At 29.5% G+C, this 16,704-nt stretch overlaps 6 protein-coding genes across 6 annotated transcripts, besides 5 other annotated features; 1 reads left to right on the top strand and 5 right to left on the bottom strand.

Moving 5' to 3' along the window:
• Positions 1-5,299: part of a mobile genetic element that runs on past the window's edge.
• On the bottom strand, positions 559-1,959 carry TVAGG3_0210120 (DNA/RNA polymerases family; the record flags this gene model as incomplete). Its single annotated transcript, XM_051226618.1, has 1 exon — positions 559-1,959. The coding sequence occupies one exon, from the start codon at positions 1,957-1,959 to the stop codon at positions 559-561; it is 1,401 nt and encodes a 466-aa protein (XP_051111604.1).
• Positions 3,601-4,063, bottom strand: TVAGG3_0210110 (uncharacterized protein; the record flags this gene model as incomplete). The annotated part of the gene is made up of 1 exon (XM_051226617.1): positions 3,601-4,063. A coding segment is annotated over one exon (463 nt), but the record flags the coding sequence as incomplete, so codon positions are not given.
• On the bottom strand, positions 4,128-5,078 carry TVAGG3_0210100 (uncharacterized protein; the record flags this gene model as incomplete). The annotated part of the gene is made up of 1 exon (XM_051226616.1): positions 4,128-5,078. The coding sequence occupies one exon, from the start codon at positions 5,076-5,078 to the stop codon at positions 4,128-4,130; it is 951 nt and encodes a 316-aa protein (XP_051111602.1).
• Positions 5,300-5,906: 607 nt separating the features above from the next.
• Positions 5,907-5,931: a mobile genetic element.
• Positions 5,907-5,931: a terminal%2Cinverted (terminal inverted repeat of tvBac_53II transposon ID:TVAGG3_0210080).
• A 161-nt stretch (positions 5,932-6,092) lies between these two features.
• TVAGG3_0210070 (E3 ubiquitin-protein ligase family) lies at positions 6,093-9,675 on the bottom strand (the record flags this gene model as incomplete). The annotated part of the gene is made up of 1 exon (XM_001305148.1): positions 6,130-9,675. One exon carries the CDS (start codon positions 9,673-9,675, stop codon positions 6,130-6,132), a length of 3,546 nt encoding a protein of 1,181 aa, XP_001305149.1.
• A 28-nt stretch (positions 9,676-9,703) lies between these two features.
• Positions 9,704-9,800: a terminal%2Cinverted (terminal inverted repeat of MuDR-1/Phantom-1 transposon ID:TVAGG3_0210050).
• Positions 9,704-15,173: a mobile genetic element.
• On the bottom strand, positions 10,540-11,061 carry TVAGG3_0210060 (MULE transposase domain-containing protein; the record flags this gene model as incomplete). The annotated part of the gene is made up of 1 exon (XM_001305149.2): positions 10,540-11,061. One exon carries the CDS (start codon positions 11,059-11,061, stop codon positions 10,540-10,542), a length of 522 nt encoding a protein of 173 aa, XP_001305150.2.
• Positions 15,174-15,901: 728 nt separating the features above from the next.
• On the top strand, positions 15,902-16,602 carry TVAGG3_0210040 (Golgi to endosome transport; the record flags this gene model as incomplete). The annotated part of the gene is made up of 1 exon (XM_001305150.2): positions 15,918-16,520. One exon carries the CDS (start codon positions 15,918-15,920, stop codon positions 16,518-16,520), a length of 603 nt encoding a protein of 200 aa, XP_001305151.1.
• Positions 16,603-16,704: the final 102 nt, after the last annotated feature.

Raw genomic sequence — 16,704 nt, 5'->3', positions numbered from 1 at the left:
CAAAAGTTGATCTTCATTTAAAAGTCGGGCTGAATATGGTTTAACTAATGAATCATAAATTAAAGCTTGTGCATCATTTATGGTCTGAAGGACCTGGGCGTTTTGCACCTTTTGTTTTTGCTTCTTTTGCTTTTGCGGCTCAGGATTATATAATTTATATAATTCATCAATATCTTCTTCTGTTAATACTTTATTTTTAAAATCTTTCAATTGTTTCAGTTGTGATTTAGTTTTTCCCTTTGAATATTCATTATTTTTAATTTTGTCTTTAATTTTAGAAATTATTCTATCATGATATTTCAAAATTTCATTTTTATAATATGGATAATAATATCCCATATCATCACCCGTTATATTATTATATTTTTGGAGATATGATTTTAATTCATAATAACTAAGAATTTTTTGATTAAGTACTAAATCATCAATTAAATTTTCTAAATCTGCGTTATCCATTTATATAAAAATAAAATAAATGTTTTAAGGGTGCCCACCTCTTTGAATCATAGTATCAAAAACATCATTAACGGTTCCTTTTGTCTCTTCTGTGGTATTTTATTAAATAAATGGCATACAACATCCATTTTCACAACATACAGCCTTAGTGTGTGCTCCTGTTAATGCAGTCTTACCAATTGTTAAGCGAGTCATTGACCCGTTTTTAAGTTGTAAATTAATATTCTGACCATCAAATATCAATTTATCATTTATTATATCCAAATAATTTTTAGGTGTTAATTGTTTATTTTGTCGTAAACTAACTCCTTTCATTTTTTGTGCAATCTTTTTAAAATCACTTCCATCAATTGAACCGTTGAATGATGTATAACACTTGGGGCATAAAGCAACCATGTTATCACCTTGTTTCTCAATTGCTAAACCCAATAACTTCTTCTCATGTGCTTTTTCTTCAGCTTTATTCTTTAATTTAGGTTTAAATTTCTCATTAAAACAAAAGAAATCAAAAGGTGCGAATTTGTAAATGTTTTTATCATAAAATTGTTTATCAGTAACAATTGCTTGAAATGCTTGAGTGTTAGGAAGATTTGGGTCGCCAGCGATTGCCCAATAAGATGAATCAGTATCACCTTCAATGAAATGAAAACGATTAACATTCATGCATTTATACATAAAATCATAAATGAAAACCAAATACCAGTATTTTGCGTTATCTAAAGTGAAGAATGCCTCTTGTAAACATGTATCACATCTATAAAATCTATCTTTAAGCATCACTTGATACGTATCTTCACCTATTTCTCTTATGTTTTTAAACTTATTTGACATACATGCAACGCGTGCCTTCTGTGCATTCATTATTTTAGTCTTTGCGTAATTTTGTGTATTCATTGCATCGTAACCATATGATCCATTAAGTGAAATCTTGCAAAATAAACTTTTTCCTTTATTTCCTTCTAATTCAGCCTTTTGTCTTTCGTTCATAAATTCGTTCGCAAATTCATTAAAGCAAGTGTTTTTCGTAAATGTTAAAATTGATTGAATATCATCAATGATAAAATGAAATCTGTCTATTAGATACCAAAGATAATAAGAAGAAAATGGTTGATATTGGTTGTGTGTTGATGCTAACTGAGTTAATTTCCTCTGTTTCTGGTCAACTGGTAGATTGTTTGATTTCATGTAATTATACATAAAACTGCCAATTGTTTTTTCATCTGTGATAATATCTAAGTTTCTTATTATTGGTAAAAAGTTTATGTAATCATTAATGTATTTTTCATCAATGTGACCCTTTACTTCAGCCACGAATAAAGTATTTTTCTTTCTAATTATTCCCAGTGCTTTTGCTTTCTTTGTTGCTGTATCACAAATGATAACACCATTCAATCTTCCCGGCATATACATTTTATGGTCAGTATATTGAATGAAATCATGAGGATTAGATGAAAATGATGAAGGATATAATGAATTAAAATCAACACCAACAAAATGAGTCATAATGTTGGTGGTGTCCTCATTTGATACAGTTTTAGTTTCTGGATTATATGAAAGTTTATTAATGTGCGTGATTCCTTTAAGATTAACACGATGTTGAACATTTGATAGACCACCAGTAATTCCATTACGGAGAATGTGATAAGCTTCAACTGAATCTAAAGTCATTGGTAAATTATTTTTTAATGCATAATTTCTTAAATTGATTCTTAAACGTTGAACATCTTCATCTTTATTTGATTTTACGACATTGCAATAACAACACATTAACTGACAATTTTCTTTGGTATGTGGTTTTTCATTATCGATTCTATCCAATGTTGGTTTATTAGCATATGTAAACGCTTTACCACACATTTTGCATTTAGATGAAAGGATTAAATCGTGATAGTATTGATAGTCATTCATTGAAACATTGTTTTTAGTATCCCTTTCTGCTTTTTCATCTTGTTTCTTATATGATTCAATTTTATATTTCCAATACTTTTTCGTTAATTCAAAACTTGATTCCACATTTTCTTCTTCTGGATATGTTTCGTTAGGATTGAAGTTCTTATATGCTAACGCGTAACGAATCATTGATGCATTCGATGATAAAGAAAGATTATGAAGCATGTCAATTTTATAAACAAATGTTTCTTCAATAATTTTATCAATTGGGTTAATCATAATTTCAACGTCTTTATTGCAATAATGAATAAAATATTCTAATCTATTCTCAAAATTTTTAGCATCATTGAGATATATTTGATAATCTGAATCGGATATAGTTTCTTGAGTTAATGCTGAATAAAATGAATCTTTCGTGAATGGTTCCTTTTTATATAATTCATCTTCGTAATTTTCCCACGTGATGAATTGATAAGGGAAAAAGGATTTAACACGTGATTTATTGTTTCCGAAATCTTGAGTGAATTGGTCTAATGTTCCACCCGCTATATAATTTCTGATGTCAATAAATCTTAATTCATATGGACAGTTTGTTTTCTTTACAATGATTTGCTTAAATTGAGAAGATGAACCCAGCATTGATTTTATTTTCCATTTTGCAGTGTTTAAATCACGAAGAATTAAATTTAAATCAAACTTTCCCGAATTAAAACCTATGATATTCACTTTATTAAATTCTTCATCTAAAAGCTCTTTCATTGCTTCCTTTTGTTTCTCATTTAATGTATGAGACAAAGTCCCGCCGTTTGGTCCGTTTGCGGCTTCATTAATTCTTCATATTGTTCAATATTTGATTTAGCAACTAATGAACAGGTTGAAAATAAAAACTCAATCCAATCAGAAATAAAAGAATCACTCGAAGTTAAGCAAAAATTCCTCGTAAATGTTTTATCACGGTCTACGACCTCGCCGCTTTGCGGCTTTATTTTGACAGTTGATGATACCATAAATGGTTTTAAGTAAGCGTTCAAAGTTGCACATTCAGAAAGTTGAAGTTCTTCTTTAGTCTCTAATGTTTCGAAGTCAAAAGTAATATAATATCTTGTTGTTTATAATATTCCTGCAAATTATGTGCTAATAGCCATTGATATATCTTCTGTTTCGTGATATGTGGTGCATATGGTTGTTGTGTGTTTTGCAATTGAACGTCTTGAATTAATCTTCCATTATTTTCTTTACATTTCTCACAATGTTTTAAAAATCTTCTTTGGTTTTTCCTTTCTGGATCATCACGGATAGAATAAACTTCTTCTTTGCAATATGGACAAACTTTATAGCCGGTGAGTGCTTCAACGTCTGTTATTCTGTCAGCGTGAAGTTTTCCACATGGACTCTGTGTTAATAAAATATTTACTGTTTCAAATTCTGGATCTATCATTATTGATTCCACTAATGGAAAGTCTACCTTGTTAATGTCTACGTCTTCTGGTTGAGGGTCACAATAATAAAAATCAATATTAACGTTTAACATTCTTGCTAACCTCTCACTTTCTGATGAAATGTCAAACCCTTCATATGCATCTATTGCTTCATTTAAATAGCTTCTACGAGTTTTAGGATTAACACCATCAGGAATGTTATAGAAGCGTTTAAATAACCTTCTACCTTCTGCTCTAATTTGATTATCATTCATTTTAGCTGTTCCGTTTTTGTTCATTTATGTAAGAATAAAAATTAAAAAAATAAATAAAAATAAAGTTTATTTTTTTTAAAGTCCAGGGCTAAAGTCCATAAAATGAATTAAGAACACATAAATTTTTATCATCCGCGACGTGACGAATACATTTTAATTTACTCAAGAATGCGTACCCTGATACATTAAATCTAATTCCTGTCTTATTTAATTTCACAACTTTGAAAAGGAATGTATGAATAGCTATAAAATGATGAGATGATGTTTTATGGGTTGCTTCCATTTTTTCTGAAATAAATGAATAAATATAATGCTTATACGTTTTCATATCTTTTATGTTCTTAATAATGAATGGTATAGACCTTTCAACTTCATCTTCCTTCGGTGCTGTTCTTTCATATGAAACATTATTGGTATCTTCAATAATGAAACCACAATCGCATAAAATTTTATATGTACCAATTGTTTCTTTTGATATTTTATCTAACAAATCAAAAACTTTATCAACACCTGTGCATTTATTTAAATAATAATTTGTGTAAATATCATGGTCTTCTTTCTTAATCGTATTTGTTGCATATGTTACATTTTTCAGTGCTTTTTTGAATTTTTCAGAATCAAGAGGAGGTGAAAGTAATATACATGGATAATCTCCATCGTCAATAAATTGTAACTTATGTTTATGAATAAATTTAGTACCTTCTTGTGAAAGTGTTTCGTCTATTTCACCATCTAATAAATTTTGTGTTGATTCTGAGACATAATTTTTATATCTTTCTTCATGAGATTTTTGAACTGCTGATTCTGAAGCTGGGATATTCATTAAACCCTCTACTTCATTTTCATTATATTTTTCAACTTCTCTTAATTCCTTAATTTTTTCATCTATTTCATCTCTTATTTTTTCCAGTCTTTCAATTTCATCATATTCATCATCTTTAATCCGTTCTTCATAATATTCAGGGAAAACATCAGGTTCTTTAGGTTTTTCTTCTTCAGATGTGGGATATAAGAAATTTATAACATCATCTTTATTCATTTTTCTATCATAATCAAACTCATTTAAAAACTCCGCGAATTTTTGACAATTTCTTAAATAATATTTACTAACCTCATAACCCGCTTCCTCTAATATATCCTTTATTTCCTCATTTGTGAATCCCAATTTTTTAACGTTGTTAGTTTTGACACTCATTTTCATACAAATTAAAAAATAAATTATTCAAAAATGTAAGACATGAATTTTTAAAGTTTATTTTTTTTATTTTTTTATTTTTTTTATTTCATTATGTATGGGTTTAGTGTAAATGTCTTACAATTTTGAAAATTTTTTAAATCTTGATTTATTCAAAAACGTAAGAATAAAAACCGTAAGAATCATACATTTTTTACTTCATATGTTAAAAAAAATGATACAAAATCACTCGATATTGTATGAATTCTTACGTTTACAAAAAAAGTCACAAAACCCGCATTATATACTACTTTCGCCCATTTGACAGCTACTTCAAATTATTCCCAATCACTTGTATTCTACTTAGCTCGCATTACCACTATTAAAGAAAATTTTCATAAGAAATGACAAAATTAAATCTATTGTTCCAATTTTTACATAATTATTGGACGTGAATATGGAATTTTATTTATGAGGTTCTAAAGTTCTTTTCGTTCTCCATTATTACAAAATTTTTCATACTATTTTTATGATGAATTACTTTGGCTTTGACAGGAATGTAAACAAATGTATCGAAGTACATGTTAATTCAAATATTTCAAAATTGCATGCTGCATCAATCTAATATGTTAGTAGATTTAATAACTTACGAATACCAATTAATTTGTAGATTGATGCCAATTTAAGTTTGGACTTACCACTTTCTGACATTCTCTCAATTTTTTTGACACTCTTCAAGGTAATAATTTTGTTCAGGTAAAATGACTTTTACATTAATGTTATACCTTTTTGCTATTACAATAAAGATATTTTGATATTATGGAATATGTGGTAAGTACCACCTTTAATATAAAAATATTAACAAATAATAAAAAAGTTCACATTTTAATATATAAAAAAATAATAAAAAATAAACTTATAATCCATCGAGGTAGATTATACGCGCGTACTTTGCGCTAAACCAGATATCGAGAAGTTTCTCGAATCTCTGTTGGTCTAATTTGAGGATGAACCCCTGTGTCATTCCGATGTCTTCATCACCGTAATCATTGATGTAAGGCGAAGGAAGAGCATAATAAGATTTGTGACCAAAAACCAACACACTACTTAATCTGTCTGCGGAAACATCAATGAGAAGATTGAAAGGATTCATTAACAACCTGCTGAGTTGATTAGCACTGACTATTTCTCCTGCATTATTTCCATCCAAAACTAAGTATGTCTGTATCTTATTTGCGATGTTGATTTCGAAAGGAGGTTCCATGAAATCAATAATTGTTTTCGGAAGCCGAATTTTGAGGGAAACTCTGTTTGTTGAATCCTTGTAGTTCAAGAATTGTTTTCTATCATTTTCATCTTTGATTTCGAAGAAGTCGAGAAGGTTATTTATATCAAGAACTTCATCCCAATCGACATCTTTCATTTCATTTTGTTTTACCAATTCGATCTTCAAAATGAACTGATAGAAAATCGCGAGTCTTCTCAATACAACAGGATTCATTTCATTATGGCTTTTGAGTAATTCAAGAGTGAATTTCTTGATGTCCTTGTAATCCTGGTTTTCCAAGCATGCCAATGAGTAGAAAATCTCATGACAATAGTATTCAGGGAGTTCTCTTGGACCTGATTCTGTTTCAATAACTTCAGGAGGATCGGAATATAAATGATCATATTTAATGACCAATCTTATGACTCTCCAAATGTTTCTTAATCCCGTGAAATTATAACCCATGAAACAATTTGGATTAATCAAATGTCTGAACTCCAAAACAGCGATTTCATTGATGATTCCATCAAGAGCATTTCTTATATCCGCATGGATATTATCCAAGAATTCGAAACAAGCATTTGCCAAATTAGAATTAGTTATGTTACATTCATCAACATCATCAGGAATCAAAGGACAAATTGCATTGCAATGTCCTCTATCCAAAGGACAATCAAACAACATTGCTGGAACACATTTCCTGTGCAAATGATGGTTACATGGGAAATATCGAATTTGTGGAATAGTGAAATTAAATCCATATGTTTCTGTTGGTCCATAAGTTGCCAAAACAGGGAAACCAACAATATCTTGTGATTTCAAATCATTTGGTTGTTGACAAATTGGACAAATGTCTTCATCCATATTTTCATCATCAGAAGATTCATCGTCAATATTTCCAAGGAAACTAGATTGTTGGCGTTGCATTTCTGCAATTGCTTTAAGACGCATTTCTCTAGCAATTTTCTTTTTCTCGTTTATTGTGTCTTCGTTCATTTTGATTTCTCCAACATTTATTCTTCTCAAGAATTCTTCTCCAGGAATTCCCAACTGAGAAATCATTTTGAAAAGCTTTCCTTCTTGTTTTGTCATAAACAATTCTTTCAAATCTGTTTCGAAAATCTCCTTTTTCGGTTCGTCTTTGATTATTTCCGCAGATTTCTGGTGTTTCAACACGAAAACAGGCATCAAGAAATGAATCATATCTGTATCATTCTTCAACATCAAGTTCTCTGCAGCATAATTCCATTTCTTTGTACAAATATATCTCAATAACTTCAAATCATTATAATCAGAATCAACAGTTAAAGGGAATAAAGAAGCCTTGTTTTTGCTTGTAAAAACTTGTATCATTTCTCTTAAAAGAGGAAGATTGAAGAATGAATTATAATAGGGGAGGAAATTCTCATCTTTCAAACGAACAAAAACATCATCACTTTCGAATTTGTTACAAATTTCTCTTATTTCCTTGTTTATGTCAACAACACTTGTATTGATATATAATCTATTGAGAACATAATGCAAAGGTATTGGACGAATCCTTATCATTATAAATGTAAGGATTTTGAGGAAATTCAAGTCGGAATAATCAAATCCAAGTCTTTGCAAAGAAATCGTTGTAAGGAAATGAATGTAATCAGCATCATCGCGTTCAACAGCAAATGTAGAATCAACTAATTCCAAGAATTTCTCAGTAGACATGATACCAGCACAAATTTGGACCATTCCGAACATCGGAACCCATATGTCTTTGATGCAATTGTCGCTGTGTAATACTCTGAACGCGATGCTGATGATCGTTGCATTTCTTGCGAAGAAATTCTTTTCAGAGTAGTAATGGCCGACAAATGCTCTCATTGGCAAACTTGCAATGACAGAACAAAAATCATCAAGAGAAACATCCAATTTCTTGGCAGCGTTTTCGAAGATTGGTCTGAATTCTTTTGCATCAACTAATGCAATGTATGTTGACACACAAAGAACTTGCATTAAATGAACAGTGTTCTCAGGATTGGCCGGACAATTATTATCCGAAATCGGTTGTTTCTTGTGGAGTTTGTACAAGGAAATTAACATCCTTTCCTTGTCAAGATAAGGAGCAAGAGTGATCGTGCAGTAGTCAATGTAACAAAGAGTGAGTAAATGGACAATTGTTGGGTCTTCTTCGTCATCATCTACTTTGTCTCCGGTTGGAATTCGGTTGAAATTAACTCTGTAAGGGAAAAGTTCGAGGTAATCGATGTAGACATCGCCAAGCATGCGCTTTTGTTCGTCTGTAACTTCTGGTTTCTGGACAATTCGTTGGATAAAAGATTGATATTCGGAAATGAAGGAAGAAATGGCAGATTGAGTGTAGGAATGACAGTTAGTTACTCGGCTGTAAAGATCGTAAAGCGCGAAAAGTGCTTCGCGAACAGAAGAGATCCAACTTGAATCTCGTAAGAAAATGTCGATAATAACGCTGGAATAGCAGTGGAAAAAGAAGCCTGCAATGTTCTCATTCTCATCGCGGATGGGAGCTTTGAGAATTTTTGGTAGTTCGGATAATAAATATGGTAAAAATGTGCGATCGAAGTAAATCTCGTTAACGATGCTGGATTCGAGCGCGAGAAGAGCGGTGAGAGCATCTGAATGAAGTCTTAAATGAAGCTCAACGGTGCATGCTGGACAAATGGCCATGGAAAAGCATCTGAGAACTGGATCTCCAAATGTAGTGAATCTTTTGAGCCACCTGATGATGGTGAGTGCACCACTATTTGGGGCATCCTGAAGAAACAAAGCAGCTGTTGAAAATGCTATAAAGAAATCTGATTGTTCTTGTTCTGTCAAAAGAGCTTCGGGATGCTCGCTTTGCTTGTGATGCTTGGTACAGAATGATTCTTCCTTCCAAAAATTAGTGTCGCCACAGTCGCAGTTGCCACTTTGATTAATATGGCATTTAACATGATGTCCTTCGTGATTTGAATGCCTAAAACAATCATAGCATATACAACTGTTTGAAGAAAGTCTGCATTCCTCGCAGTTAAATGAAAGGCAGTCTTTAAACCACGAATTATTGCATTTCGAAGATGGATACTTAGATCTGTAAAAATCTTCCATCTCATCGAAGTCACTGAAGCGTGAACCTAGTAATGCTTCTTCAATATCTTCAAGTTCATCTTTATAAGGATCATCCTGATGATATAAATTAAACATTATGATGTCACTTTTATTGAAAAGGGTGGGCGTCCTGATGTAAACTATTCAATTTTTGAGAAGTTTACACCATAATTGAATAGTTTATGGCGTCCTGAGAGGAGATTTCAATGGGTATGGCGTCCTAAAAAATAGAAGAAAATGATTTTTTCTCGATTTTTCTAGAAATTGAATTTTTTTAAAAAGAAAAAAATCAAAACGTATACATTCAAGAAAGACTATAAATGAAGATTTTTCTATTTTTTTTTTCATTCTAAAACATCTTTTTTTGGATAATTTTTTTAAATAAATATGTAAGAAAGATTGAAGAAAAAGTAAATTTACTTTAAGAAAATTCGTTTTACATGATGTAAGACCCATAACAACTATAAATATTCAATTATTTAAAATAAAAAAAAGAAAAACAGATTAAATGTATCTCACATCAAAATCCATTGACCTAAGGATGTTAAGTTTCTGTTTTTAAAAGTTGATATTTTTTTTTAATTTTAAGAAAATTAATAGCATGTTATTAGACAATAGGAGTGTAATGATATTGACTAAACAGAAATGAGAGAATAGAGATATAATTTTGATAAGCAATATTGCGAACAAATTCTGAAGTAAAATCGCGATCAATAATTGAAAATTACGATCATGTACTGAAAAATGACGATCGAATTGAATGAATAGAATTATATCTAAGAAAAAATAAATTGTATTTAGAAGATGAACAAAGAAAGGTGTATGCTAAAAATCATTTAACAATAAATGGAAATAAAACGAAATTGTTAAAAAAAAAAATGAAAATTGTTAAATAATATATTATTTTTTAGTCATAAGAATAAAAATATAGTAGTTATAAAAGGAATTAGACTTCATATATCAATTCTTTTTCTCTGTAGATGTGGAACGTTTGCTTTTCGATCTCTTTCGATGAACTTGAAAATATAAGTTATTATCGCTGAGAATCCTTTCCGAAATAGGAGCTTTACGTTTAGGAGGATTGTCGGATGAATTTTGTTTTTTATTGTTTGATTTTGTTGTTATGGAAGATTTTTTCTTATTTTTTTCAGAATTTTGCTTGCTATTAACTGAAACTTGTTTTGACGGCCCAACAATAGCATTTGTAGTAGGAAGAATTCCCAATAACGAGCGCATTTTCGATAATTGTTTTTCAATATGATCAAGAAGGTCCAGCTTATGTTCTAGATTACTAGACATTTGATTTGTAGAAGGATGGTTTTGATTTTCTGGTTCTAAATCTGTAGAGTCTGCAATATTTGAATTTTCGGAGCGAATTGGAGCATCTGAACCTTGATTTGTATCGGCTTGCTCAAAATTAGTTTGAATTGGAGTGGATGAATTAAAATCTGGATGATTTAATGTTTCATTAAATAATGCCATAATTTTTTCTCTTTTTTCATTAATAAACTTAGTGATCATTGTATCTTTATCTGTTAGATCGATCGATTTGAGTATATCTGCATCATGAACTGGAATATTTTCGAACAATGAACTCGATTCTATGGAACCATATGGAGAAATCTCGTTCTGAGCCAAAGAAAGATCACTTACGTTGTATTGTTTGATAGAAAAAATTGTTTTCTCAAGTTCTTTTTGAAAGCAGTCAAGAATATAATTTTTGTAGCTATCAGTGATAACGGTTTTTATATGGCGCTCGATCTTCTGGTTATTTTTGATGGCGTTATATTTATCTAATTGGATTTGAGATATCTTCTTAATAGCTTCATAAATGTTTGGATGTTTTAACGAAGAAAATTCTGAATGCATACTCTCGAGGCAATCATTAGTGAATATTGCAGTTGCATTATTATATTGAGATATTAAATTGTAGTGCGGCAACCAAACTTTGTTGAAATAATCAATATAATCTTTGATCGAATCAACTTTATTTTGATTAATTATATGCATTGTAAGTACAAATTCTTCATGAGACATGAATGGAGTAATAGAATATAGCTTAAATAAAGAATTTTGTAAAGTATTGAAATTTTTTGTATAAAGTGCTACAAGTTTCCTGTGTAAAGCTTGTTTGAAATGAAATAGGCATCCAATTATACGGACTTTAGGGAAAATTTGTTGAAGTGCCTCTATCATTCCCTTTTCAAAATCACAATGAATTTGAATTAGCTTTGAAAATTGAATACCCTTGACAGTAAAAATATATTCAAATGCCTTCTTATAAGATTCAAATGTGCGGTTTTTCATGAATATAAATAAAAGTGGTAGATATTGATTTGTTGAAGGTTCACAAATCATAATTGTTAGCATCTGTCCTTTTTGAAAATGTTTTGGTGTAATTTTAAAAGTTCCATCGCAAAATAAATCTGTGGCTTCTTTTGCAAATTGAATTGCCTTCTCAAAACCAAAAAACATCGTCTCACAATTTGCTTGAACATCATGGCCAATGAAAAACTGCTCGCCATTTATTAAACAAAAATTAGCAATTTCATCGTCTGTAATTTTTTCTCCAACAGAAAATTTTCTGGACTTATTATAAACTTCCCTGACCAATGAATCTTTAATTAATGGGTTTTCATCAGTACCAACAGCAAGTTCTGTCATAAATTTTTTAATCTGCTGAAAAGTGCCGTTGTCTTCAGAAAATTTTGCCATTGCCTTATTGTATATTTCTGTCAGAGTCATTGATTTATGAAGATCATTTTTTTCATTTTGTAACTTTTTAAATTGTCTGCATTCGGGTATATGTTCCTTTTGTAAATCTTCGGAAACTGAACTGTTCTCAATTTTAACTAAATAACGTGCTTGACAAGAATGATCGATGCAACGGTAGTAACGTTCAATATTATTTGAATTAATAATATTTGTATGATCATGCGAATAAAGCATATCTTTGCGAACAATTGTATCAGGATATTTTCCAGTAACTGCGGGAATATTTTTAACTGCAATATAACTAAAATATCTTCTGACAGCTTTAGATTCATTTTCGGCGTATTTAATATTAAAATATTGAAGAACTTGTTTGATTATATTCGTTTTTTCATCTCTCGATGTTGATTTTTGGTATTTATCAGATTGTTCCCTGATAAATATTTTATTTTCGTCTGTAAAGTTTGCTCTTTTTTGATTAATTATAGATGATTTTCCCATTAAAAAATGAAATGATGCAAAATTTACGAAAACCGTTCGAAAATTGAATCAAAAATGAAAAGTAATACTTAAATGAGGAATTCTTTGAGATATTGGTCTTAGATTGAATGTAGCGTCATTCTTATATAGAATATATATTCATATCATCGGAAATATGATAAAAAGCATATAATAAATGTCAAAAAAGTGAACAAATAAGCAAAGATATTTTTTAAAAAACAATGAAAAGTAATACTTAAATGAGGAATTCTTTGAGATATTGGTCTTAGATTGAATGTAGCGTCATTCTTATATAGAATATATATTCATATCATCGGAAATATGATAAAAAGCATATAATAAATGTCAAAAAAGTGAACAAATAAGCAAAGATATTTTTTAAAAAACAATGAAAAGTAATACTTAAATGAGGAATTCTTTGAGATATTGGTCTTAGATTGAATGTAGCGTCACAAATTTCACAAATATAATTTACTATACAATTTTATTCATTTTTTTAAAATGGCTGACGACAGTCTGTATCAACTAACTCAACTAGTCAAGCATAATGATTATTCTTCGGATTCATTAAATCAACTTTATCAATGCATAAGTACAATGACAGAAAGATCAATTGGATGCTTGAATTGGGATAAATTTTTCAAAAAAATCACAGTGACTGATGAAGTTCTTTTACATTTTTTAGCATCTGTTTTTAAACATTGAAAAGATATCAGAATGTTTCAAGGATTCTATTTTTTATCACAATATTAATCTTGAAAAATTCAGTAATTTAACTGAAACAGAACAACAAACAATTTTAAATTCCTACAAAGCGGATAAATTTACATATTACATAATGTGCTCACAAATTGTAAAATCAAACTGGAACAATTTATCCCAAACTTTAGTTAATATTGCAAATCAATATTTGCCATTTTTAGATGAAGAAAAGCAAATATATATATTTACTGAAATAACTGGCAATTATCAAAATTTTGAAATTTCAGTTGCAAACTTGTTACTTTTTTATGAAAACAATGAAGAAAAATTAAGCAACTGTTTTAATTTAACATTGTTCCAGCAAATTTATTCCAAAAATGGAATCGAGCAAATGATATTTTTTGCTGCAAATACAATTTGTTGCAATAACACTTCTATCAATTTTTACAATCTCCTTGAAATTGAAGAAATGAATCCATTTGATTTTTTTTATTTCTCAATTCAATATAAAGAGATATTAAATTGCGATGATTTTCCAAAAGTTACAGAAGTAATCACAGGTTTAATCTCAGCTTCAAATATTAATGCTATTATGCGAATTTGCCAAAAAATTTTGGATAAAATTACATTTTATAAATGTAATTATTGCCATATTACCTCAATATGGAATTTTATCACAAATGCAGCAATAATTCTTCCTGATGAAGATTTATTAATCAAATTATTAAAATTCATAGAAAAAACAGAAAAAGCAACAGATGAATTATTCGAACCGGAGAATGATTTGGGTTTCTATGAATATTTAAATTCGATTTTCTCAGATATTACATCTGCGAGAAATAAGCAATTTCTCTTGGAATTTCTAAATACCCATGAAGATAACTTCACTTATTATCAAACATTGTGAGGTCATTTTTGATCAACAAATTAATTGAAATTCCGATCAAAAAAAATTCACAAATTGGATCAAAAAAATCGAATCTCAAGTTAAAAATAAAAAATTTCTACATTTTTATCAAATTTAGATTTTTTTCAAATCATGCGAATTGATTGAATAATTGCATATTTTCTCCCATGCATCTAGAAGTATGTGTAATATTTTTGCTTTCATCAAGAAATTGTCGAATTTGATCTTAATTTTTTTGAAAAATATACTTTTAGAAAAAGAAATAGTGATTGAATAGCTGCCCATGCTGTAAAAGGGTTATTTTTACAAGTAAAAAAATTGTTATTTTTCGAGCAAGTCGAGGCTTTTTTACCATCTTATTTTTGAAAAATTTACGAAAAATTATATCTGAAAAAACGCTTCATTTTGATATCTTACAATGATAAAATACCAATGTTGCTGGGATATAATAGCTACACCTGGACATCTACTACATTAATGCGTATGACAGGTAAAGTTGATTTCAAAAGTATAGCCTGGAAAGATTACAATAAATCAACGATAATTCAAAAAAATTTCTTATAAGTTAACATAATAAAAATTTAATTTTTATATTGCTTGTATTATACTTAAGTATATAATATATTTAAATCTTAGAATGAAAATTCGGGACGCCCTAGCTATTCAATTTTCCCTTAGGACGCCCATAAACCTCTCAAAAATGTGATGTAAATATCACAATTTTGAGAAATTTACACTAGGACGCCTTAGGACGCCAAACCCCTTTTTTACCATTATTTTGACAACATCAACATTTTTTCTTCTGTGAAATTAAAAGCATTTGGCTTGTAAATGAAATAAATGATTTTTGTTTGATAGAAATGTCAAAATTTTGAGGATGGGATTATCCAGCAATTTTTAATCCTGACAGAAGACATCCAAAAAAACTCCAACATATCAATCTTTTGCATATCCATAGATTAATGAGAGGTAATTTTGAATTTCGAACCTAAATTTTAATTTACTGTGCTTATAATGCTTATTAATTACTGCAAAATAAATCTATACCTATATAAATAATATTTTAGGATAGAATAATAAAAATAAATGTTGACATACAAAATTATTTTTTCATTTTCGTTCAAAAAGATAAAAAAAGAGATGAATTCCACTAGAAATAAAGAATATTATAGCTGTTACTCATTAAAACTTGAACACTCAAAAATACATAAAATCATTTCAAATAAAGTTTTTATACTCAGTTCATTACTCATTAATACTTCGGAGGCGAAACATAAGAACTTTAGATGATAGTTAAAGGATTATCAGTATATGTCGAAATTTCGTGTAAAGTTTGAGTTTTGTTAAAAAATATATGTGCTGAAATCTACAATGATGAGTATAGAATCATGTTATACCACTTTAATATCTGCTTATTTACCACGCAGACAATAGCAATGAAAATAAGTTTTTTATGTCACTTTTCTTCCTAGAACATGAAAATACTCTGTAAATAATTGTCACTTTTTCATTCTGAATGCACTCTAAAAAAGGATCCCTTGTTTTCAAATTTCTAGCAATTGGTGATTCAGATGTAGGTAAAACTAGTCTCGTGAAGAGATTATGCTCGAACGAGTTTTCGGATGCAGAGTCTAGTACAATAGGGGTCGAATTTCTGACTCATAAAGTCAAAATTAATAATCAAAAGATACACCTTCAGATATGGGATACTGCTGGCCAAGAGAAATACAAATCCTTAGGAAAAATGTATTATCGCGATGCAGTAGCTGTATTATTAGTTTTTTCAATTGTAGATTCGGCTTCATTTGAACATTTAGAAGACTGGTATACAGAAGCAAGGAAATTGTGCCATCCAAACGCGAAAATGTTATTAGTCTGCAATAAAATAGATTTAATCGAAAATAGAGTTGTATCAATTATGCATATAGAGCAATTTTGTAAAGCACGTCAATTAGAATATATTGAAACCTCCGCAAAAGAAAATTCCAACGTGGAAGAGTCATTTCAGCTTTTAGCACGTAAAGTATTACAAGCAGTAGCTACAAATGAAATACAACTTGACGATGCATTCCCACAAGAACACATTATCGAACCTACACCAGAAAGAGCTTGCTGTTAAATTAATATCATTAATTTATAGTCTCTATGTACAATATGCTTGTATGTTTTTCTATTAAATGTATATGTTTTAACCAAAAAAATATATTTCGATTTTTTTATTACATTAGGGCTCATAATGCTATGACATAGTTTCACAATGAAGCTTAGAAACTAATGACAGCTTCTTTTATGTATTAAGTAAC

Source organism: Trichomonas vaginalis, chromosome IV (genome assembly GCF_026262505.1).
Source record: "Trichomonas vaginalis G3 chromosome IV, whole genome shotgun sequence".
Taxonomy (NCBI): Eukaryota; Parabasalia; order Trichomonadida; family Trichomonadidae; genus Trichomonas; species Trichomonas vaginalis.
The sequence above is the reverse complement of the archived record's forward strand: the minus strand, read 5'-3'. Positions and strand labels throughout refer to the sequence as shown.